At 39.9% G+C, this 25,406-nt stretch overlaps 1 protein-coding gene across 1 annotated transcript in view; it reads right to left on the bottom strand.

The window, feature by feature from the left end:
• Positions 1 to 21,074, bottom strand: part of LOC108280210 (potassium/sodium hyperpolarization-activated cyclic nucleotide-gated channel 2) — a 79,225-nt gene extending 58,151 nt beyond the window's left edge. The window contains exons 1-3 of the mRNA XM_017495037.3: positions 20,872 to 21,074; positions 17,496 to 18,557; positions 13,038 to 13,461 (exon numbers count right to left, since the gene is read on the bottom strand). Coding sequence (XP_017350526.1) covers positions 13,038 to 13,461; positions 17,496 to 18,523 — 1,452 coding nt within the window. The 5' untranslated portion in view covers positions 18,524 to 18,557; positions 20,872 to 21,074. The remainder of the gene's footprint in view (positions 1 to 13,037; positions 13,462 to 17,495; positions 18,558 to 20,871) is intronic.
• Positions 21,075 to 25,406: the final 4,332 nt, after the last annotated feature.

Below are 25,406 nucleotides of genomic sequence, written 5' to 3'. Positions count from 1 at the left end.
CGACTTTTATAAAGGTGAGAACATAATAGCGCATACTCAGGTTTATAAACAACACGATGAATTGCATAATTCCCAGAATGAATCAGAGCCTCACAGAAGCTAAATTTGTAATCAGCAAACTTCATTTGATGCTTTAAAGGAAGATAATTGCACGATATTATTTCTGGCATTGCAAGTGGTAAACTAATACTTCTGATTTGTGCAGAACGTCACTAAGCTGGAGCACAACAAAAAACTGTTTACCATGGTGCAATGGAAGAAGGTGGCATGGTCTGATGAATCACATTTTCTTTTACGTCATGTGGACAGCCAGGTACATGTGCGTCGCTTACCTGGGGAAGAGATGGCACCAGGGTGCACTATGGGAAGAAGGAGGCAGTGTGATGCTCTGGGCAATGTTCTGCTGGGATCCTGGCATTCATGTGGATGTTACTTTGACACATACCACCTACTTAAACATTGTTGCAGACCAAGTGCACCCATTCATGGCAATGGTATTCTCTAATAGCAATGACCTCTTTCACCAGGATAATGTGCCCTGCTACACTGCAAAAATTGCTCAGGAGTGGTTTGAGGAACATGACAAAGACTTGTCAAGGTGACAAGACAAGACAAGGTGTTGAGTCGGCCTCCAAATTCCCCCAATCTCAATCCGATCGAGCATCTGTGGGATGTTCTGGACAAACAAGTCCGATCCATGGAGGCCCCACCTCACAATTTACAGGACTTAAAGGATCTGCTGTTAACGTCTTGGTGCCAGATACCACAGCACATCTTGTCCATGAGTCCATGCCTCGATGTGTCAGAGCTGTTTTGGGCACAAGGGGGATCTACACAATATTAGGCAGGTGGTTTTAATGTTATAGCTGATCGGTGTATATTGTAGGTGTACCGCTACAGCTGTACATACTGTACATACTTTGTCTGTACATACTTAGTACATACTGGAAAAATAGTGTCTTGTCTATCATTAATTACCCAATCATAATTATTTGTGTTATTCTGTGAATTTCAAATGCTAGCATTTGGATACCCTCAAAAGTGAAAAGGAAGATCGTTGACATTCTGGGAGCCAAGAGAGCAACAGTGGCCATGCTGTCTTGATGGAAGGGATGGCATACTCTGCTCTCCCCTGTCAATCACAGTGATGCTAACCTACTGTGGAAGTCTGTGAGCTCATTTATGCGGAAGAGGGCAGATAGTGCCTTCCTCTGAATGTATTACACTACCATGTGATACTGCATGAGCAGCAAGTCGAAAAGAGGTGGTTGGCTGGCTTCAGGGGCATGATGGCTTTTGCCTTGCACCTCCGGGGTTGGTGGTTTCATTCCCGCCTCAGCCCTGCATGTGTGGATTTTGCATGTTCTCCCTGTGCTTCAGAGGTTTCCTCCGGGTACTCTGGTTTCCTCCTCCAGTCCAAAGACATGTGCTGTAGGCTGACTGGCATTTCTGTTATCTATAGTATGTGAGTGGGTGTGTGATTGTGCCTTGTGATGGATTGACACCCCGTCCAGGGTGTCTCCTGCCTTGTGCCCCAAGTCTCCTGGGATAGTCTCCGCATGTTCTCACTGCTCCCCATGACCCTGTGTAACATAAGCAGTACAGAAAATGGATGGATGGATGGATGGATAGGTTGCTGGCGTCTCGTGTCTCAAAGGAAGCATTTTTTAGACTTCATTCTTCTGGTTGCTAGCTGTCAGATGATTGGGGAGAGCTATCTAGTGGGTGGGAATTATTATTGATATCTTGACAGCCGTAATCAATCAGAATTGATTGCAAACTTTTTTGATCAGACTTACTGTATGTGTGAGGAAATCGCACTTAGTTAGCAAGGCTTTACACAAGGCTAGCAAGTATGTTACCCAATTTTGGCCAAAACCTTTTTTAGTCACAGTAAGAAATCTGAAGGTATTTCCCATTCTGCCACACATTTGAGCTGATCGCTTTTAATTGCTAGTTTCTTCAACCATATGTTTCTATAAAAATTTACATAGTCCGTAAACACAACATCCATTCTCAATTCGACATCCATCCATTCGTGTTATCAAAGCGAATTATTTTAATCATGGTTCTAAGTCAAAGGCTTTGAATTGTAAAGCACACTGGGTGGGATGCACACATATATTCACACCTAACCAGGAACCCCAAACTGAGTCTGGCAACTTCTATACAGACACTAACCCAAGATCTGGACTGAACCAAGAATCCTGGAACTGTGACCCAGCAACGTTACCCACTGCGGCACCATGCCACCCAATTAAATATATCACAATTAACTTAGTAATAATAATAATGCATATTACAGTTAATCATCAGTGAAGTGGCGGTCCTTTGATAGTCCCTTTCCGTTCAAAAGGGCAAAAGGGTGTGATAAATATACCAGCAGATGGTTTCTGTCAGTAAGAATACCCGGACAGGTGTAAGTGTACCTGATAAAATGCCAACACCATATTGTTTTCCATATAAATTGCATCCTTCATCCATTTTGTAATATTCAAATTTCTGCATTTTCTGCATATCTTCTGTTCTGACTCACTACTGACTCACCAAGCTGAATCACCTCATCAGCGATTTGTATTCATTCTGTTTCCTCTTCGTAACTCCATATGTTATAAACACCTTCATTACATCCACATGTCCCTGGTGTCACCACCATCCCCCATTTCCACCTGGATCCTGCACCGTCTGCTGGCTTGAGTGGCCAATCAGAGGTTCTCAGAGGTCAGAGCTGAGTGTCTGAGCGGAAGGGAGGAGCGGAAGGCTCGGGGTGGCGGGACACAGGATTATACAGTTAAAGTAATTACAACAGAGCACAGCCCTGCCACTGTGCTCTGAATGATAATCACTAATGCCCCAAAATGAATCCAGCATGTAATTTACCATTTTACTGGAGACCCATGCTAAAACACCTCAGTTACTGAAACCTGTTAGGAGTACATCAACGTAGCAAATAAAATGTATGCAGTTCTGTAACTGTTATATTCTGGAAGGTTCAACTACTGGGTCATGTCATGTTACAGAACCTTCTTGCTTGCAGGTTGTCCTCACAGCTGTTACTCTCGTTTGATCACTGTCGACACCTGCTTGCTTTAATTAGCCTCAATGTGTCTGGTTTGCATGTATATTAATGTAAATGCAATGCCATTATCAATGCAATGCCACTTCAAATATCTGTATCTCTATTCAAATTTAAACATGGATTAAATTGAAAAGTTGTTTTTGTTTTGCTTTGTAATTTATTTATTTATTTATTTTAAACTTGTGAACCCTACTACTGTGATGCTGCATTATTTTTTAGTTAGTTCCCTGCATGCTATATGGCCAAAAGTTTATAGGCACCCATGTGCTTATTGAACATCCCATTCAGATTTAGTCCCCGTTTGCTGTTATAATACCCTCCATTCTTCTGGGAAGGTTTTCCACTAGATTTTAGAGCATGGCTATGGGGATTTGTGTTCATTCAACCAAAAGAGCATTAGTGAGATCAGGATCTGATGTTGGGTGAGGAGGCCTGGGGTGCAGTCAGTGTTCAAGTTCATTCCAAAGGCAGTCAGGGCTCTGTGTAGGACACTTGAGTTCTTCCACGCCAACCTTGGCAAATCAAGTCTTCATGGACCTCGGTTTGTGCAGAGGCATTGCCATGCTGGAACATGTTTGGGCCGCCTTAATTCCAGTGAAGGGAAATCTTCATGCTACAGCATAGAAAGTCATTCTAGATAACTGTGCAACTTTGCTGCAACAGTTTGTGGAAGAACACCATATGGGTGTGATGGTCAGGTGTCCACATACTTTTTGGCATTTAGTATATTTCTGAACATATGCACAAACTCATAGCCAAATTTAAACCACCATGACCCTGACTGGGCAGTGTGATGTCGGACCAGAGGTACGTGGCCAAAACACGGCCAAAACACGCTCCTCGTGCAACTGTCCTTTGTCCTGTCCTAGAGTTTTGGACAGTATGAGCGCATGGCTAGAAGGCGGGGCGGTCCAAACCACACACGGCTGATGATCACTAATAGACTAATTATCATCTATGTAGTTACTAAGGATGAATGAATGATTGAACGCTGTAATTGCATCATGCAACATCACATGTTCATGTTAAAGACCATGGACTTTCTTGGTCCTGCGAGCTTCATATCTAACTGCTTAGTTGCACCTGAATGAAAGTAAAAACCTCACACTGGTATGACTTTTTTTTTCAGCCAGTGAGATTCAAGTCCTGATGCACATCTCTAATCTCAACCAGACGTGTGGGGGGAAAAAAGTGCATCTCCTATTCATATCTGTATTTGTACTGATTTAGGACACATAAGCTGTTCATTCATAATCTGTTCATTCCGAATAATGTATTTGTATTTGTAATTCATAATGTGTATACACTCATTTCCTAGTTTATTTGCATTTATTGTCAATGGCTCAGCTATCAAGTAAATCTACCATGTAGGTATACAATTACTAACTGTAGTCCATCTGTATGTACAGTGAGGGAAAAAAGTATTTGATCCCCTGCTGATTTTGTACGTTTGCCCACTGACAAAGAAATGATCAGTCTATAATTTTAATGGTAGTTGTATTTGAACAGTGAGAGACAGAATAACAACAAAAAAATCCAGAAAAACGCATGTCAAAAATTTTATAAATTGATTTGCATTTTAATGAGGGAAAAAAGTATTTGACGCCCTCTCAATCAGAAAGATTTCTGGCTCCCACGTGTCTTTTATACAGGTAACGAGCTGAGATTAGGAGCACACTCTTAAAGGAAGTGCTCCTAATATCAGTTTGTTACCTGTATAAAAGACACCTGTCCACAGAAGCAATCAATCAATCAGATTCCAAACTCTCCACCATGGCCAAGACCAAAGAGCTCTCCAGGATGTCAGGGACAAGATTGTAGACTTACACAATTCTGGAATGGGCTACAAGACCATTGCCAAGCAGTTTGGTGAGAAGGGGACAACAGTTGGTGCGATTATTCGCAAATGAAAGAAGCACAAAAGAACTGTCAATCTCCCTTGGCCTGGGGCTCCATGCAAGATCTCACCTCGTGGAGTTGCAGTGATCATGAGAACAGTGAGGAATCAGCCCAGAACTACACAGGAGGATCTTGTCAATGATCTCAAGGCAGCTGGGACCATAGTCACCAAGAAAACAATTGGTAACACACTACGCCGTGAAGGACTGAAATCCTGCAGCACGCGCAAGGTCTGCTGCTCAAGAAAGCACATATACATGCCCGTCTGAAGTTTGCCAATGAACATCTGAATGATTCAGAGGACAACTGGGTGAAAGTGTTGAGGTCTGATGAGACCAAAATGGAGCTCTTTGGCATCAACTCAACTCGCCGTGTTTGGAGGAGGAGGAATGCTGCCTATGACCCCTGGAACACCATCCTCACCATCAAACATGGAGGTGGAAACATTATGCTTTGGGGGTGTTTTTCTGCTAAGGGGACAGGACAACTTCACCGCATCAAAGGGACGATGGACGGGGCCATGTACCGTCAAATTTTGGGTGAAAACCTCCTTCCCTCAGACAGGGCATTGAAAATGGGTCGTGGATGGATATTCCAGCATGACAATGACCCAAAACACACGGCCAAGGCAACAAAGGAGTGGCTCAAGAAGAAGCACATTAAGGTCCTGGAGTGACCTAGGCAGTCTCCAGACCTAAATCCCATAGAAAATCTGTGGAGAGAGCTGAAGGTTCGAGTTGCCAAACGTCAGCCTCGAAACCTTAATGACTTGGAGAAGATCTGCAAAGAGGAGTGGGACAAAATCCCTCCTGAGATGTGTGCAAACCTGGTGGCCAACTACAAGAAATGTCTGACCTCTGTGATTGCCAACAAGGGTTTTTCCACCAAGTACTAAGTCATGTTTTGCAGAGGGGTCAAATACTTATTTCCCTCATTAAAATGCAAATCAATTTATAACATTTTTGACGTGCGTTTTTCTGGATTTTCTTGTTGTTATTCTGTCTCTCACTGTTCAAATAAATCAACCATTAAAATTATAAACTGATCATTTTTTTTGTGAGTGGGCAAACGTACAAAATCAGCAGGGGATCAAATACTTTTTTCCCTCACTGTATGCTACTGTATATAAAGCCTGTTATCAGTGGAAAAACACCACTACTGGTAACCAGATATTGTATCATCAGCATGATATGGTTCTGCTGCTTCTTTTCAACACTGTGTATACTTTGTATACTGTCCACTTTATTAACCAAGCTTACATTATTGGTCCACATTCTAGGTATGGATTTATAGACTGTAGCTAATCATGCATTTTCTACACACAGATTGTATTAATCATCTACCTTCCATCAGCTTCAGTTTCTGACTGTTGCTGGTGGAATATTTTTGGATAGTGGACTGTTTCTCAACCCAGCAGTGACACTGAGCTGTTTAAAGTCCCTGCAACACTGCTCCAAATGATCCACACCCACTATCGTGCCATATTTAACATGCTGTATTTAAGACCAGCGAGTCTTGCTGCTGTCTTGCAGTTCTCCTTGGTTCCTAGCCTTGCACTCTCAGAAAAAGAAAAAAAAAAAAAACGGTACTAAACTGTACCTTACCTTCACACCTTTAATTGGTTCACCTGGAAATGTATATAAAGTGTACGTTTTAAAAAAGATTTCGGATTATTACATTATTTGGTCAGTTATGGCCTTTTAGAGTAAAGCATTAAAGGTACATTATATGCATATTGATAAAAGATACAAAAGGCACATGCTTTTCCAGTTTGAACAACAGTTATAGATTTGCCTCTGTTAAAACCGAATATGACCTCTGCTACGAATAATATTACTTCAACAGCTGAAATACACCCACGTCTGGGTTCCATACATTACCCTGATTGGGAATAAAAGCTATTCCGATTGTTGCTATACAACACTTCTCAACTAGGTTATTGTAGTTCTAAACAGCATCAAAATAGCAATAAGATATTTAGGATTTACAGCCATATTTGCCTACAGGTTTTATTTTAGTTACAATTCTTACACTCGAATGGTGATCATCAACACTGGGTTGTTCTGACTGCTGGCTCTGAAACATGATTGATGATCATCAGCTGCTTGCCAGCACCATTTCTGAAACAAAATGCTTTGTTCAGCTCAGCATAATATCTGCTTTAACAATGAAAGAGGTTTTATATAGCCAGAGGCATCACAGTTGAGTAATAAATGCATTTTTTATGTTGCAAGATATATATTTACTTTCATATTTATATATCTGACATAAAAATGGACCACTCATTATGTCTTTTTTACAGCAGAGATTTACTATAATGCCCCCATATTACAAATATATCATAAATAACAGTAGTATTGTGGAGCATTCTGTGACGTTTGAACCATTTCCAACATATTACTGGATGTTCCTAAAAGAGATATTGGGAACAATTGACTGTTTTTGCCTTACTACACACGTTTAAATTGAGGATGCTAATAAGAACATTTTGGTCCATTCTTAACCTTGGGGTTGCAGAGACATGACTGTTTTTGCAGAATTTTTTTATCAACCGTTATTTATAATCTAGTTCTATGCACATAATCTTGATTTGAAGTATTTTTGTGCAGCACAGTTGTGGTCTCTAGAGCTCTTTTTGCACTACAAAAAACAGTTTTCACGCTATATTTTGCACTTTAAGCCCATAACCTCAGCATATGGGCAATATTTCAGTCCCTAGCCCACTGCAGCAGCGAGCACTCTGGCATTGGTTTTAATCCAAACTTTGTGAAAGTTCTATTTGCCACTGAGCATAGAAGTAAAATCCTATTCAATTAATAAACTTTACACGTTATATTAAACTAAACTAGAGAATGTTGCATTGGGCATTCATTAAAATAAGTATAATAAATCAGTGTTCTGTAAATTATAGTTTTTTTTATGCAAACTATATATAATTGGCAGTAGTAGTCATGACTGGCATACTGCCTTTACTGCAAGAAAAATAATAAGGCATGATCAGTTAAAAGATTAAAGTTTATCACTTAACTGGCAGATAATAATCTCCAAATATCAAAAGGGAAAAGCTGCTGTTTAGAACGTTTTGGTACATATATATATATATATATATATATATATATATATATATATATATATATATATATATATATATACATATATATATATATATATATATATATATATATATATAATTTAATTAAAGAAAGCATATAGCTCTTTCTATGAATGTCGTATTTATAATGAACTTTGAAGACATTCGTAGCATGTTATAATATATTCATTAAGCATTATATACATTGTTGTAAGAATGATGAAAATACATGACACTTCTTTTCTACACATCTTTACAGCTTCTGCAATAAGTTCAGAAGGTTCTCAATAATAATAGTAATAATAATAGTTAATTAAATAATTAAATAATAATAGTTAACGAAGGAAGCAAAAATTGGTATTAGTTATAATCATGTGTTATAAACACTTACTTATAATGCGTTCCGTTAAGAGTTTATAAATGCATTGTAAACATTGCTATAAAGCGTAATGCCTTTTCTGAAATAATTACTACAATATTGTACAATGTTATGAATCTTTTCAAAGGTCATTATATATGGCCATCATTGAAAGTGTTACTAAAAATGTTTTACAGAATATCTGATATCTTTGGAAATCATTTTCAAAAAGCCCATTTGTATTTGTATTCCTTTTGTAGTGAGCGAGGGAAAATGTCCAAGCTCTGTGCTCTCACATGCTCTGATGGTTCATTGCAGGCAAATGACCAGTTACTGGATAATTATCATTGGCGCTCTCTCATTATTGCATTAACGGAGGCTGCTTGATCCGCCCCTGGTGCTTTGATTGATCCAAACATGTTGACTTGTGTGTTGTGCTGCTTAGGAGTAGCACTCAAGTGTATCTAGGGATTAGAATAACACTGGGGAGACATAAACAGCAAAGACAGCAGCCATGTAGGGTCTCGGTTGCCAGAATACAATGGGAAAAAACAAGAGTCTGACTGTGGCACTACACAAATGACACACTGTACTGGGCAAACAGCCTAGTTTCACAATCAGACCAAACGGCCAGTGGTACAAATTTCAAGTGCAAGTGAGGACAATGTCCCATCACGCAAGAGTCCTGTGATCATTTGAGCATCTCTGAAAGCATTGTGAAAATTCTTATTAATGTTCAATTACATAGGAATGAGTCTAGGCACCAAATTTGAGCTCAGTTGATCTCTTCATGCTCTCTCTTACTGCCTGACTTTTGTCCTTAGAATAAACTTCTTCATCTCCTTTTTACCCTTTCTGTAAACGTAATGTCGCCTTCACTTCATCTGCTAAGTAATATGAATAGGCTCATGCCTTTGCAATCAATAAATCATCAATAACTTGTCTGTCATCTTATTTCTGTCACATGATTTAGCCTGATTGCAGTCCCTTAATTACCTCTAATTATTGTTACTATGAAAAAAGTTTCAGTGGTCAATTTCAGTTTTTATTACCACGTATTTATATGTAGATGTCTTAAACAACATAGAACATTTGGTATCAGATTTTATCATTTTTAAGGCGAGCAAAAATATTAGAACACACGCCTGACAGGCGTTTCTTGTTTCAAAGGTGTGCCCTGTTAGATTGACTGTTTAAACAATAAATAGCTCTGAACATATACTCTTTGTTTGAGCCTTCAGTTTCACCTATGAAGACTGCATTAAAAAGGATAAACCAACATGAAGATCAGAGAGCTCTCTATGGGACAAAAGCAAGCCATTTTGAAGCTAAGAAAAGAGGGGAAATCCATCAGAGGCATTGTAAAGATATCACAATCCACTGTTCAGACTTCAAGAGCAGAAATATATAGAGGCCATACCACAAGATGCCAACCACTTGTGAGCAGTAAGAATTGGAAAGCCAAATTGGAATTTGTTAAGAAATACAGAAATGAGCCACAAAAGTTCTGGAACCGAGATTAACCTGATGGAAAGGGCAAAGTGTGGAGAAAGAAACGATTGTCAAGCATGGTGGAGACAGTGTCAAAGCTTGGGCTTGCATGGCTGCTGGAACAGACTCATTAATCTTTATTGATGATGGAATTTATGGTGGTAGCAGCAGAAGGAATTCAGAAGTTTACAGGAACGTTTTGTTTGCCAATTTACAGAGAAGTGCATCCAAATTGATCGTGAGGAACATTATCATGCAGCGAGACAATGATCCAAAACACACTGCCAACTTAATAAAGGATTTCATCAGGGAGAAAAAGTGGAAGGTTTTAGACTGGCCAAGTCAATCACCTGACCTTAACCCTTGAGCATGTATTTCACCTCCTGAAGACGAGACTGATGGGAGAACCCCCCCAAAAATAACAAAAAACAAAAACAAAAGCAACTGAAAGAGGCTGCAGAGAAATAAACTTAATTGAACACATGTACTTTTTGCTGTCAGTAAGAAGTAGCCTTAAATAAGAGATATTGAGATATTGTGGATATTGTGATATCTTTTTTTTATTATTAATTTAATTACAAATTCACTGGAAGCAGTTGATGTGTTAGTAAAATTTTGTACTTAATCCTTATGGAAACGCTTAGAAGTTGCTGGATGCTTATGGGTTTTTTTGTTTGTTTGTTTTTTTTGTGGAAATGTCCAGGATGTACAATATCACAATTACCATGTTAGAAATGGAGTACATAAAACTCAGCATGAACTGATAACCTTGTTTGCTCTTACTGTACATTATACCTTTTCTAGGTATTTGTAGGGAAAAATGAATGAGAGTTGTTTATAAAAATCCTCTGGAGGATCATCAAAAGGGCATCTTCTGTATGCATCAAAAGGGTGCGTCGGGGTTGTTATATAAACTACACTCTTATGGTGCTCACGTTCTACAACACAAAGAAATATTAACACCTAATGATTCTACATTTACTAATGATGATCCTTCATTTAATTAATCTGGATACAAATGCATTCATAAATCATTCACAGGAGCGGTTATACAAGAAATGCGGGATTCATGAAAATTCAGTTAGTTTGGAAGAAATGTTTGTGTCCTATAAGAGTTACTGAGTTTGTGTAAATAAACGTATAAGGAGACTCAATAATGTAAAGGTACTGTACATTCACACACACAGTGATTTTATCACTGCAAGTTGCCAGTTGCTGTACTACGAAGACCCTAGTAGGTGTTCCTACTACTGGTTGCCAGAGTAACATTTATTAGTGGATGGCGCAACTAGAATTCCACTTTTGACAAAAAAAAAATTTCTTGCTGCTAAAATTAAATATTATGGAGGGAGAGTGTTTGTACAGTGCTGTGAAAAAAAGTATTTGCCCCATCCTGATTTCTTCTGTTTTTGTGTATATCTCATACTAAATACTTTTAGATCTTCAAACGAAATACAACGTAAAGACAAAGGCAACCTGAGTAAACACACAACACTTTTTTTTTTAAATTGAAGCAAAGAAAGTTATCCAACACCCATCACCTATGTGACAAACTAATTGCCCCCTTAAACTTAAAATCTGGTTGTGCCACCTTCAGCAGCAATAAGTGCAACCAAATGTTTCCGATAACTGGAGATCAGACTTTCACTTACTTCTAGGACTTGGACTTACTCCTATGCTTTGGATCATTGTCTTGCTGCGCTTGAGTTTCAACTTACGGACTGAAGACCGAACATGCTCCTTTAGGATTTTCTGGTAGAGAGCAGAATTCATGTTTCCCTCAATTATTGCAAGTTGCCCAGGCCCTGAAGCAGCAAAGCATCCCCACACAATCACACTGCCACCACCATGCTTGACCATAGGTTTGATGTTCTTTTTGTGGAATTCTATGTTTGCTTTATGCCAGATGTAATTCGACTCCTGTCTTCCAAACAGTTCCACTTTCAACTCGTCAATCCACAGATCATTCTCCAAAAAGGTCTGAGGATCATCAAGGTGTGTTGTGGAAAAATTCAGATGAGCCATAATGTTCTTAGTGATTTATCAGTGATTTTCACCTCGCCACTCTTCCATGGATGCCATTTTTGCCCAGTGTCTTTCTGATAGTGGAGTCATGGACAGTGACCTTTATTGATGCAAGAGAGGCCTGCAGTTCCTTTGATGTTGTCCTTGGCTCTTTTGTGACTTGCGGGATGAGTCGTTGCTCTCACTGTGGTCCTTTGGAGTCCCAGAGCCTTTGAAATAGCTTTGTAACCCTTCCCAGCCTCATGTATTTCCCAACTTTGTTGTTGTGCTGGACACGCCCACATATAGTCGCCTGCAGTCGCTGTCAATCATGTCGCCAGAAGTTGCCAGCTGAATGAATGGTCTCCGGTCGCTTTACATAAATTTAGACAAATAATACTAGCCATTCAATGAGGGCAAAAGAATTGGCACAATTCTTAAAAGGACTTAGAGGTAGTCTATGCCTGTGGTAGTGATGCACTGCAGTGGCTGAGCTGCATTACTGGAAGATTTTAGTGCATGCCTCATTTAGATGGCACTGTTTCACCATATATCATTACATCATATACATAATTTTGCCACCATTAGCTCTGTGAGTTTTGGTTTTTATGTAGTTTTATATTTAGAGTCACTAAATATGAATTAGCTGTGTTGTGAACTGTAATTTTGTAATGCACAAGTGACTGGCATTTGTCAATATACACACATGAGTGCGAAAAAGTTGAATTATTGAAACTTTTATAAATCTGCCAGGAGTTTTTTGCTTGGTTTGGCTTACTGAAAATCCACACATAACTTTGCTAAAGGTTTATGCATGATGCCCGGTGTCTTTCTGCAGCCAGTTTCTAAACTTGGTGTACTACATCCATTTGCTAATGCAGTACAAAACATTTCTCCTGGGTGCTGACAATCATAGTTTTCGCTGTTAGACTGTGACATGTTAAAGTACCCCCTATCCCTTCTCTCAGCTTTAAACCAAATGAGACGTTAGCCTAACCTGCCTTCATGACACTGGATTCTTTAAGTTGGAATCTTTCACCACTAGATTGAATGTGAGCCTCTGAAAAAAAATCCCATGTTTTTCTAATCTGTCTTATATCCAGAAAGCAGCCTACCTCCTCCCATTGGTGTATGTAGCGGATGAGCCGGGAGAGTCTCAGCAGCCTCAGCAAACTGAGGATCTTCGTGAAGCGCACGATGCGCAGGGCCCGCGCTGTCTTGTACATCTCCGAGTCTATTCCCTTCTCCACAATGAGAAAGATGTAATCCACGGGGATGGACGAGACAAAGTCCACCACAAACCATGTCTTCAGGTACTTTTTCTTTATGGTCTTGGGATCCAGGATGATGTCGGAGTTGTCTTCGATGATGATGCCCGTGCGGAAGTTGAGCACCAAGTCCATTAGGAAGAACGTGTCGGAGACAACGTTGAAGATGATCCAAGGCGTGGTGGTCTCCTCCTTGAAGAACGTGATGCCTACTGGAATGATGATCAGGTTGCCCACCATGAAGAGAAGCATTGTAAAGTCCCAGTAGAACCTGGAGAGAAGGGAAAGCAGGACACAAAACAAGACAAATGATCAGTGCTAGTATGACAAATGCAAAAGCCTCCATTATGATCAAACACACAATGGTGTAATATTTATATGCTCATGAAATCTTCATTTAACTCAACACTAAATCTCCAGATGCAATGTTTTGGACATGGAGTAAATACTTGCTACAAAAGCATTTGATTTTTGAACTTGACTTAAAGGAAGGGTAGGTGGTCATATAATTAATAGACCTATTGTTTCTCACAGTCACACAGGATTATAAATAGAATAAATAATGTAGCATTTGCACAGTGCTAACAGGATGACAGAGAATGTCATAGTGTCTTCTTTGAGCTAAAGAGATTTCACCATACAATATACATATTTTTGCTCTGTGTATATCAGCAAAAATCTGTTTAGAGATTTAGATTTTTCACACTTTTCTTTTCTGAATTGATTTTTGTGCCTTCTTGAACCTGAAACTAAGACATATTGTTGTCAATAATAATCATGAAATAAAAATAACTCATTTCGTAACATTCAGTTTTTGTTCAATTTAGATAAACTATCCAGGTGGTCAGCGATGGCATTTGTATAGTGTTATAATTAATTATTGAGCAGTGATTAATTACTAGTGTTATAATTGTACTGGCAGCAAAACAGTACCCTACACACTCCCATTTTGATTTAATTAACTCAAAAATTCAGGTCATAAAACTCTACACATAGACTTACATTCATCCATTTATTCAAATAAATGAACATAATATAGTAAGGTTTGTGGACACCTGACCATCACACCCATATGTGGTTCTTCCCCAAACTTTGTACAGGATGACTTTGTACACTGTAGCATTATAAATTTCTCTTTAGTGGAAATAAGAAGCCCAAACCTGTCCCAGGATGACAGTGCCCCTGTGCACAAAGCGAACTCCATGAAGACGTCTTTTGCCAAGGTTGGCATGGAAGAACTTGAGTGACCTGCATAGAGCTCTGACCTCACCCTCACTGAACACCTTTGGGATGATATCAGTGCCTGATCTCACTAAAGCTCTTGTAGCTGAATGGACACCAATCCCCACAGCCACACTCCAAAATCAAGCAGAAAGCCTTCTCAGAAGTGTGGAGGTTATTATAACAGCAAAGAGGGACTAAACGAGGAATGGGATGTTCAAAACGGACATACGAGTGTGATGGTTAGGTGTCCACAAACTTTTGGCTATATAGTATAGTGTACACTGACTCTATCCAAAAATATTAAATATTAATTAAATCAAATGAAATTGCTATCACATACAGTGTCGTGCAAAAGTCTTAGGCATCCTATTTTTTAGTACAAACTTTGTTATAGATTTTTATTTTATGACTTTCACAATATCGAGTCAGTACAAAAACATTTCAGATTTCTCAACATTAATTTTCCAGCACAAAATTAAATGTTACAGAAAAATGTTTGTATGTCAGTAACGAAAGCAGCGTATTAAATGGTAAGAGACACTTTTCAGACAAAAAACATAATGAAGGCTGCTGGTTTTTGCTGCAAAAATAACTAACAAGTGCGACAGTCAAAGTCTCCAGAACAACCGTGGCTGCTTCTGCAAAATGCTCAATAAAACCTACATCTCGTTTCCTTATAAAACTGCCCAAAATGTACACGAGACTACACTTTTTTTGAATTCCCCTTCAGTACCTTGAAATGTGCGTGTTATTCGATGTGTTGACAACATTTCTACTGAAACAAGAAGTCAGGGCAGGACATATTGCGTGGCTCCACACCTTTTTAAATAGCCAATAACTTTTAAGCAAGGTGATTTTTAGAATGTTTTCAGATTCTAGAGAGCATTTGATTGGACAAAAAATCTGATGAGAAGCTGAAGTGCAGAATGATATCATCAAATTTGTTGCTCCGTATTGGTGGTAGAGAGAGACTGTACATTTTCAATGGATATGTCTTCTAAATGTGAATTTTGTCATTGCTTTGGAGCACACCAGCTTATAGACAACCTTAAGGCTAACATATTCACACTAAAAGCCACAAAACTTCCATTTTGATTTCATTGGGACTTTAAAGCAAAAGATTGTCACACAAAATATTGACATTTATTACTGCTTAATGGTCTTCACAGTATTTTTTTTTATGTAGAAACATTGTATTTCATTATTTTCTTTGATCTTAGACATGTTTGCTCATCAGCATTTCTTTACATGTACCTAAGACTTTTGCATAGTACTGTACATCATTTGTGCTACACTCAACAACATGGTGCATTATATTTCTTTGAAAGAAAAAGAATCAATACATTTCACTACACAGAAGAAAATCAGTACATTTCACTATATATTATAGATTTATTTACCGAATAAGAAATGAAACTGAGCTGGTTAAACTGGATATCTGGTGTAAGCCTAATATTTAAATTGTAAGCAGACTAAACTATCGAACCTGCTTTTCTTCCTGGTTTTGTTTTGACTACGCATGAATAACCTGAAATGACCCTGGCAGCAGGGTAACACAACAGTGTTTATGTGGCGCTGAGTGAGCACGTGCACCGGAGTGTCTGCGGATTGGCGGAAGTGACGAGTTTCCGCGCGGCGCGTGGAGCGAGCTCAAGGTCACCGCTCCCACTCCCGAGGCGCACTGCTGACTCATAACTCCAGGCTGATGTAATCCGTGACCACATTGGCTTCTTGAGGATTATTTCTTTTTCTTAACGTATGATGACCTAATGCCTGGGAGAAAATAAAAAAGAAACGTTCGAGCGTCTCACCTTCTTACTTTTTAATTTTTTGATTTTTAAGATGGTACCGCAGAGGTAACGTCACGACGAACGCACAAACCTGTGCGTCATAATTGCACGTGACGGTGAAAAGTCTCGGATGAAGTAAAATCGCGGCTCTCTAAAACACAAATGCATGCACACGCGCGCGCGCGCGCACACACACACACACACACACACCTGTGCATTATGCGCCAAGGGTCGTTCGTGGGGATACTTGAGCCAACAACACTCAAAGAATCTCTCTTTTTTCTTTCTTTTTTTTCAATAATATAAAATGGATTCGAATGGTGGTCTTCATTGCAGAATTTCATAATCAGTCCCCTGATTTAAAGATTTCAAGGCTGTGATATTGATAACACTAGGAAGATGGTGTATGTCTGATCGATATAATACACACAGACTGGGTTGGTCTGCTGTCACTCAAGAAAAGAAAAAAAAAGCCTTGCTGCTTCACTTCTAACCTTAAATCACACCTCTTTTACTCCTGTCCAATTCATGCATAGTTAATGAACTAGCTCATGCTGATTTACATGACTGTAGTGTAGGTGTACCGGCAGAGTATAAGGAACTATAAAGCAACTATGAAGCCTGTACAATAATATCATCATATCCCCAATCACTATTGGAACATCATTTCGTTGTGCCATCTGAAAGTGTCTGCCCCCCCCCCCCCCCCCCCCCCCCCCCCCCCCCCCCTCCAAAACGCCAATATCACCAAGCACTCCATGCCTAAAAACCTGCCACTGAGAAAATCTGAAGGAAACACCCAGCCCGATCTGGCAACCCTAGTGTGGATCCTTCATGCGCCAGAGAGTGTTAAACTTAAACTGCAACACCGAGGGTTAAGTATGCAGTGTCAAAGCTAGGGAATGGAATCAACTTAAATAGCCAATGAAACACAAGAACTGTTAGGGCTGAGAAAAGAAAGGTCAGTTCTTGAGATACATGGAGAATAATTAAAACGCATCATGAGCAATAGAGATACGTAGGCTACTATAGATAGTTTAAATGTGTCATGTCTGTCTGTTTTGGAGCTGTCCGCTGCTTGTGGTGCTGAAAACTAGCAGCTGACTTTACTATAAAACAGCAGCTTCAGCACACAGGAACACATCTCTTAAACCCGATTTCATTCAACTTCCAATTTTGTTTTGTGGCTAGAAATGCTTTGATCATTGAATTCCCTGGTTGATAATGGTACACCAGGGAGTGATTGCATACCAACACACTCTAACACATAACTTTTTTTTTCATAGCTTACCTGAAGTCGCTGTAAGGGTGAATGATCCACTTTCCAGCTGACTTGACGCGCTCCTGCTCTCTCTCCACCCCTTTCTGGCTGCCGTACATTCGTAGAGAGAATTTGTTAACCCCCGGCTGCAGCATGCTGCTGAACTGCCTCTGCATGAAGCTCGCTTGGCTCCCGCGCGTCTCAGCATCTTCGGATGCGATCTGTGCTCCGTCCTCGGATTTGAGGAACGTCACGGAGTTCCTGGGCTGCTGGCTCTGCATGGAAGCGGATGTTTTCCGACTCGGTGCATTGGAAAACGACACCCTGGAGTCCTTTTTGTCCGGGACGGCGGCGGGACTGGAGGAGTCTCCAGGGCCCGTGGGAGCAGCGGGCGCGTCTGTGACTGAAGTTGAGGAGCTCGTGGCGCGTTTATTCGCATCCTGCTTGTCCTGCTTGGACATAATGGAGCGCAAACTGCCCGTGCCTGAGCCTCTCCTGCACTCGCCGTTTTTGTTGCACTTCATTGCGGAAATCGGAGCTGCGCCGTGGCCACCTCCTTCTGCCGGAACATTACAGGCGTCTACCGTGAGCGCTAGAGGAGACGATTTCCCAGGATCGGGGTCGTCGTGTGCCGCCGCATCACTCAGACGCGCAGGCGCGAACGTCCTAGCTGCTGCGGCTGCGCCCGTGGGAGCGACTACTTCCACTTGCTCGAGCTCTGAAGTGTCCTGGACCGCCGGGATCTCGTCGTTGGGGGAGCTCTTAAGCGCGGCTCCTCCTCCCGACGCAAAGTTTTGCATCTTAGTGTTGCCTCCTGCTCCTCCTCCTCCACCACCTCCGGTGGCACCAGCTCGCCTAAGTCGAGGGTGCTGAAAGTTGGGCCCTTCTTCACTGTCCTCCGCCTTGTCCATAATGTCGTGCTTGGTCGGACCGCACTGGTTGGACAGTCTGGTGTCGCAGCGGCTTGCGCAATGAGACGAAGGTGCGCCACAACCGCTCACGAGCGCAGGTTTTTGCGCGACAGCTCCAGACCCGGGGGAAAGCTCATTCCGGTCCATCGCGTTCGTGGGATCAAAATTGGCCTCCGGTAATCTTGAGGGGAAACCATTTACGAGAGAGAGAAAGAGAGACAGAGAGATAGAGAGAGTGAGAGATAGAGAAAGTGAGAGAGAGAGAGAGAGAGAGAGAGAGAGAGAGAGAGAGAGAGAGAGAGAGAAAGAGAGAGAGAGAGAGAGAGAGAGAGAGAGAGAGAGAGAATGATTTTTTTTTTGCTATATGCTTTCTTGCTTTATGCATAATCTCATTCATTCATTCATTCATTCATTCATTCAGGCTTAATGCTCTTCAGGGTTAGTGCTGCTCAGTGGAAAACTCAAACTTTTTATGCAGCACCATATAGTGTAAGTACTTTAAACGAATAAAGCAACATTTCAGTTAATATGAAAATCACACAATTTCCCAATATATCAGATCACCAGTCTGGTGTCTAAAGTTTGCTTCTTTTTTTTTTTTTTGCACTGGAAATACAACCCTGCTAATAAACCCAGCATGGCTTGACCATCTACCAGAAACAAAACAGTTGGTCAGACTGGTAGATCATCTTTATCAGCTGGTAAGCTGTTTTTCCAGCTTCCATCAATCAGTGCTTTTCAAATTGCTGTACTGTTGTCTTATTTTCTTAAAAATAATTCATCTACAACGGGGCATTCAGAAACTCATTTAGTTTCCACCTACCAGCACTCAACAGCTCGTATAGTCTACCAGTTTGACCAACGCAGCTTGTGTTTAAATAGCTGATCAGACCAAGCTGGATATTTCAGCAGGGAATGAGACCCAAACTGGATGTAAAATGAAATAAATAATGATTGGATAACAAACATGTCTTGGGACTACACATCAGAAGCAAATTTCATTTTCAGCTATTCAATTAAAATATAGAGAGATATCCTAATCAGTGTTTTGGCTGCTGTAATTAAAAGGTGCTCCACAGATCCAGTGATATATGTGTAATATCAGGAAGACAACACACTTCCTACAACAACAACAACAACAACAAAAAAGCCCTTTAGGTGTGAATTTAGTTGGAATTAGGGTCTACTTGGAACTCTCTTTTATAGGGAAAAAAACCCCCAAGAATATTTAAGGCTTTCACCAGAAAACAAATCTAATAACTCTGTTGGGGATCTAGACTAAACTTTTTTTAAATCAAGAGTATATATTTGAGTTTCTAAATGTTTAAGGAGACTAATTTCTTGGCTGGATTTAATTTCCTGTAAAGAAGACATTGTAATAATAAACAAACAAATAAATAAATAAATAACAACAACAACAAATTATAGCCTTCTGCTAAGAGTGAGGGAAAATTGAACATAAAATATTGGAATGCATACCTCTTCACAGCAACCAATACCATTTTAACCTTTCTTATTAAGAAAACGAAGCCAAAGAGCTCGTCATGCCAGCTATTCTGGCTGGGGGTGGAGCTAATTTCTGGTCCGTAAAACTGTAAACGAAATCCACAAATAAAGAAACTAGCAAGATCCACTGAATTGCAATATCTGTGCCTGATAAATTAAACAACTGAAACAAGTCTTTTACATTTAACTGTTTGTGTATTTTTTTGTTTATTATTTATTTGTTTGTTTTGTCAGTTTTCTCTGCACAACAATTCAATCTGTAAAACTGTTCTTAGCTAAAATAAATTGAACATTTTATGAACCAAGGTTTATTTAAATGCCACTGCAGTATCTAAGAAAGCTTTCGAGTAATCAGCATAAAATAAATTGCAACGACATTGTGAGGTCCTTGTCATAGAGAATGTTCTCATTGACACTTTTCCCTCAATGACATCAGCCTACTGCCCCCTGGTGACAGAAATGAGAGTCTGTCTCACATCCTAAAACAAGAGGAGAGCAGTGTGGTCAGGCACAGACCTGTTCTCAATCTCAATCACATTGACTCTAAAGGTAGCACAAAACACATAGAGAGAGAATAGAGTCTTCAGTATGCCTTGCAGGACACTTTTGTTAGGAATCCTACCTTTTCTCTTAGCTGCACTTTTGATCCGATTTTTGGATCTGTCATTGATCTGGACTTCAAAGAAACAGCAAAGCATCCAAGAGATAATATAACAATTCCTTGAATAATTTTTAAAAGAGGTCATTAAGCTCATCAGCGCAGAGCTCCTACATCTCTTTACATACTTCTACAGAGTGCACTCTACACATGGCAGAGTAAAGGCATGCACATGACTTACACCAACTAACAACAACTCAACAATAAAGCCCACTGATTTATTTGATCCCGCATCCCATCAGTTCTCTTTAAGAACGAGGGACAGATCATTCCGCAGATCATGTTCCCTTGAGCTGACATAGATTTACCCCCAGCAGAGAAGCAAGCTTACCTTGAGAGAGCCGGTGTGTGCCAATGTCATTGAAAGGTTGTCTGAGCCCAGTGGACCGGAGCGTGGCGTCCATGTGTCGAGGACACACATCATGCGGTGCCTAAAAAAGGGTCAGTGAGCCGTCACGGCATCCTGTTTCCCCAGTTGCTTGTTTTTACCTTCAACTGCCTGCTGCTGACTGACTGATGACAAGCTGCATAACACTGAATCACAGTTTCTGTGTGTCTGCAGCGTCACGCACTTCCTGGTTGGATACACAGGAGTGTGATGCTCCCGGCTTCATTTGCATAAAAGGCAGAGTTCCGAGAAAAGGAGACAAGACTGGGATTGATCTTGGAGGCGAGCCAGACGGAGGGGATCGCAGGAACCAAGACAGAAGAAGACGCGCTATTCAGAAGTAATCGTTGAAATGGTGGTGCTTGATGTTTTCTAGACACACAGCACCACCGGACTTGAAAGGAACATCTATACAAGAATTACGAGCCAGAGAGCTCTAATAACATTTGCAGAAGCAAGCATGTTAAATAAAATCACAAATATTTTCTGCATGGAATCTGTGTATTTTAATATAGTGGCTCCCAATCGTAGGAGCTCATGCTCTTTACATTTTTTGTGGTTTCCATTCACAATCTATTTTTGATACACACTTATAAAATATTCAACTCAATTCAGTTTTATTTGTATAGCGCTTTTAACAATGGGCATTGTCTCAAAGCAGCTTTACAGAAACATATAAACGCTGGATACAAATTTTAAATGTGTGAATTTATCCCTATTGATCAAGCTGGTGGTGACGGTGGCAAGGAAAAACTCCCTAAGATGATATGAGGAAGAAACATTGAGAGGAACCAGACTCAGAAGGGAACCCGTCCTCATCTGGGTAACAATGAATAGTGTGAAAGTAAAGGAAAGTTTATTATGTTTTTTATATGAGGTCTGTTTTGTTGAACTAGTCCACTGTTACCATGTGTGTGCAGAGTTTGCATGTTCTCCCCGTGCTGCGGGGGTTTCCTCCGGGTACTCCGGTTTCCTCCCCCAGTCCAAAGACATGCATGGTAGTCTGATTGGCATGTCCAAAGTGTATGAAGTGTATGAATGGGTGTGTGAATGTGTGTATGTGATTGGGCCCTGCGATGGATTGGCACCCTGTCCAGGGTGTACCCCGCCTTGTGCCCGATGCTCCCTGGGATAGGCTCCAGGTTTCCCTGTGACCCTGAAAAGGATTAAGCAGTATAGAAGATGGATGGATGGATGAATAGTCCGCTGTTCACTAATGGAAAATTGCATGTGGAAAAATTGCATGTGGTAATTGCAGTCCTAAGGCTATTGCAGCAACTGTAGCCCCAACAACCACAGCGTGAATGTCCATGTGGAATTGAGGTCCAAAACCATTTCCATGGTACTTCAAGCCGTACCATCCTAAGCAATCTCCAGGGCGCCAGGTGATTTGTTTTTTCTTTTTCAGGACATTCCAAATAGTTGTATTGGCTATGACCAATGTATGTGCAATGCTTGTGATTGATTTTTTCCTTTTTTCTCAGCTTCAAAATGGCTTGCTTTTCTCCCATAGACAGCTCTCTGGTCTTCATGTTGGTTCACAGATGAAACCAGGGCTCAATCCAAGAGCAGACATTCAGACCTATTAATTGTTAAAATAATCAACGTAACAGGGCACACCTGGCCAGCAAAAAACACAGTTATCAGTCACATGTTCCAAAATTTTAGATAACTTGAATAATGGTTGGGTTCAAACAAAAGTGGTCATGTTCTAAGTTGCTCAACACATCTAGATGTAAATATGAGGAAATGAAAGCTGAAATTCTGATCTATCGTTTCATATTCATCTTTTGATCTCAAACCCAAATGTCTTCATTGTATAGGGGGAAAAATTTAAAGAATTGTCCTTACCGTTCCAGTACATTCGGAGGAGACTGTATTTTAGACATTTGACCTTGCTGTGACCTTGATCATGTTCTGAAGTACTTGAATTCATTAGTTCATCTGTTTGTTCCAGTAAATAATTCCATATAAATCATGCAGAGACAAACTGAAAACATAATGTAACTGTTGGCATATTGCTAAGCAAAATAAAAGACTTCAAAACACTTGGAAAATAATCAACTTCGGGGTGATAATAACAACTCGCCTTTGTATTGGGCCACATCACAATCCAACATTTTTTTATTTTTTCCTTTTCCTATAACAGCATGCACTGTTACGTTTGATTCCTTACTTATTGTAATTGTCCTGCATGACTAATACATAGCAGAGCAAAAAGCTTTGCAGCTGTAAAGCAGCGCGTCAGCTACACAGCTGTCATGATAAGCTGAGAAATCAGCGCCACTGAGCCCGAAGTATCAGCGCTGAGCACCCCGTTATCACACATTACAAACATGTAATGGGATAATGAGTGTTCACCACAGGCCATATTTGACCTTCGAGCCTCCCAGACTGCAGAAGACGAATGAGTCATGAAGTACTCTTGGGGGGGGGCTGGGTGCTTAGGACTCAGGGGGTTCATTAGTACAGCAGCAACCCTTGCTTTGTTAGTGTGTGTGTAGGGGCACCAAAAATCTGAGTCCACCACCACCATGACCAAGAATTGACTTTTCAGGCACTGAGGTTCTTATTTTTGTTTATTTATTTTTCTGAAATCTGAAATCATTGTACGCACATCCTGCTCCCACACCATCTGTTTGTTTTTCGAAAAGCGTCTGATGTCACATTTATTTTAAACAGTAATATCCTCCTATAACAATGTTTCCCATCTTGTAATTAACACTTAGATATTGATTTAACCCACTACATTTGAGTATTTTCAGTCAATAAGAATATTTCTAATTTAAAAAATAATAATAAACACTACTGCAATATTGATTAGTTCCGATTAGTTAAAAATTTCCATTAGATATTGATCTTTATTGAGTCTGGTGCATTAGATCGATTTGTGTTTTCAGTCTATTCACATGGTGTTTGTGGTGGTGGTTTACGCAGCTGTTTTGAGTTTAGCATTTTAAAGATGAACACTTGATTAATTAAGGATCAGTCTCAGTGTGACTCGATTCTCAATTGATTTAAAGTAATTCAAAGTAATTAGGCTATTTTGTAATTTAGTGAGGAATGCTGTACTTTTGGGAAAAAAAACAGCGTTAGAAGGCTTATATAAAAACAGTTCTTGGTAGTGCATTCAGATTCCTGCGTGTGGTCAAGTTGAAGACGTCAAACACATAGATATGAGAGCTAAAAATGGGTCACAAGAAGAAGCAACTAGAGTAGAGCTGATAACACAGACTTCCTCACACAGCTGTGTAGCTGAGAGCACGTAAGAACTTGTCTGTACGTGTACAGTGGTGCACGTGCTTTCTTTACTTTATACCATAGAAACCTGCCAATTTATTTATGAACCGTGTATTTTTATCCATTTATAGTTGTGTTCCTGTTATGACTTACATTATAACAGCTATAGGCCGTCCTTCACTCACCTTCACTGTAAGTTAATAAAGAAGAAGAAGAAAGGAAAAAAACACACAGCTTCTTAAAACTCTCCCATGATGGAAAACTTCAAAGCTACAGCTTTACCTCTCCCTGCTACAAAGCACTGACACTGGAGACTCATTACAACAGAAGTTAACACATCTCTTTTAGGGAAAGCTTCACATATCAATGATTAGACATCTTTATTTGTGAAATGAGAACTCTTTAAATCTGTCAAGTATTACGCTTAGATTACACCTGCGAATTAGATGTTACTATAGAAACGCTAACATACTACGTTACGTCAGACTCAGATATAGGAAATCGGAATTACGTCATTTTCGACCTCTGTGTGTGTTTTGAGCTACAAAGTGGGGGAAATAAACATGGACACCGCCTGTTGTTAGCAACAATCTAGCCAGCTAACTGTGAACTAAGTGACGTATATTACACAGCACAAAAAGGTGTTAGTTTGTTTACTGCAGCCATGTTGATTTGAGAGCACTTGATGAAATTGAGGTTGAGGCGACCTTCCAAATTATCCAAATAGGAATTCCAAGTCGAGGGGGCATTTTCTTTGCTTTTTCCGAGTTATGAATCGGACACAGAGCAAGAACAAGCGCATTAATATAAACCTGTGATTTGAAATTCAGCCGAGACTAACGACAGAGCTGCTGTTACAAAAAATAATCATCAACTAGAGGTCGACCAATTGCTGGAACTAAGTTATTGGCAAAAAATCCACACTGAGAGTTTTTTTTCCAGGTCGCGTCCGCGGTCATTATACAGTACGAGAGCAGCCTCTAGAGGTGAAATAAAAACTACTACTGTCTAATTTTGTTGCGTTATTTGAAGTTCTCTTTGATTCATTTTGGATATCTATTTTTTGTTATTTGGAGTGTTACTTTTGGTTCAGTTTGAATCTATATCTTTTATGTACGTCAATATTATTAACAGTTAATATATTAATACTTAGATATTTATTTAATTTTTTAAAAAACACTACATGTTCATAAAAATTTTAGCAGAAAAACACCAAAGTGTGATTGTTCATGAGACAA

Source organism: Ictalurus punctatus, chromosome 20 (genome assembly GCF_001660625.3).
Source record: "Ictalurus punctatus breed USDA103 chromosome 20, Coco_2.0, whole genome shotgun sequence".
Classification (NCBI taxonomy): Eukaryota; Metazoa; Chordata; class Actinopteri; order Siluriformes; family Ictaluridae; genus Ictalurus; species Ictalurus punctatus.
The sequence above is the reverse complement of the archived record's forward strand: the minus strand, read 5'-3'. Positions and strand labels throughout refer to the sequence as shown.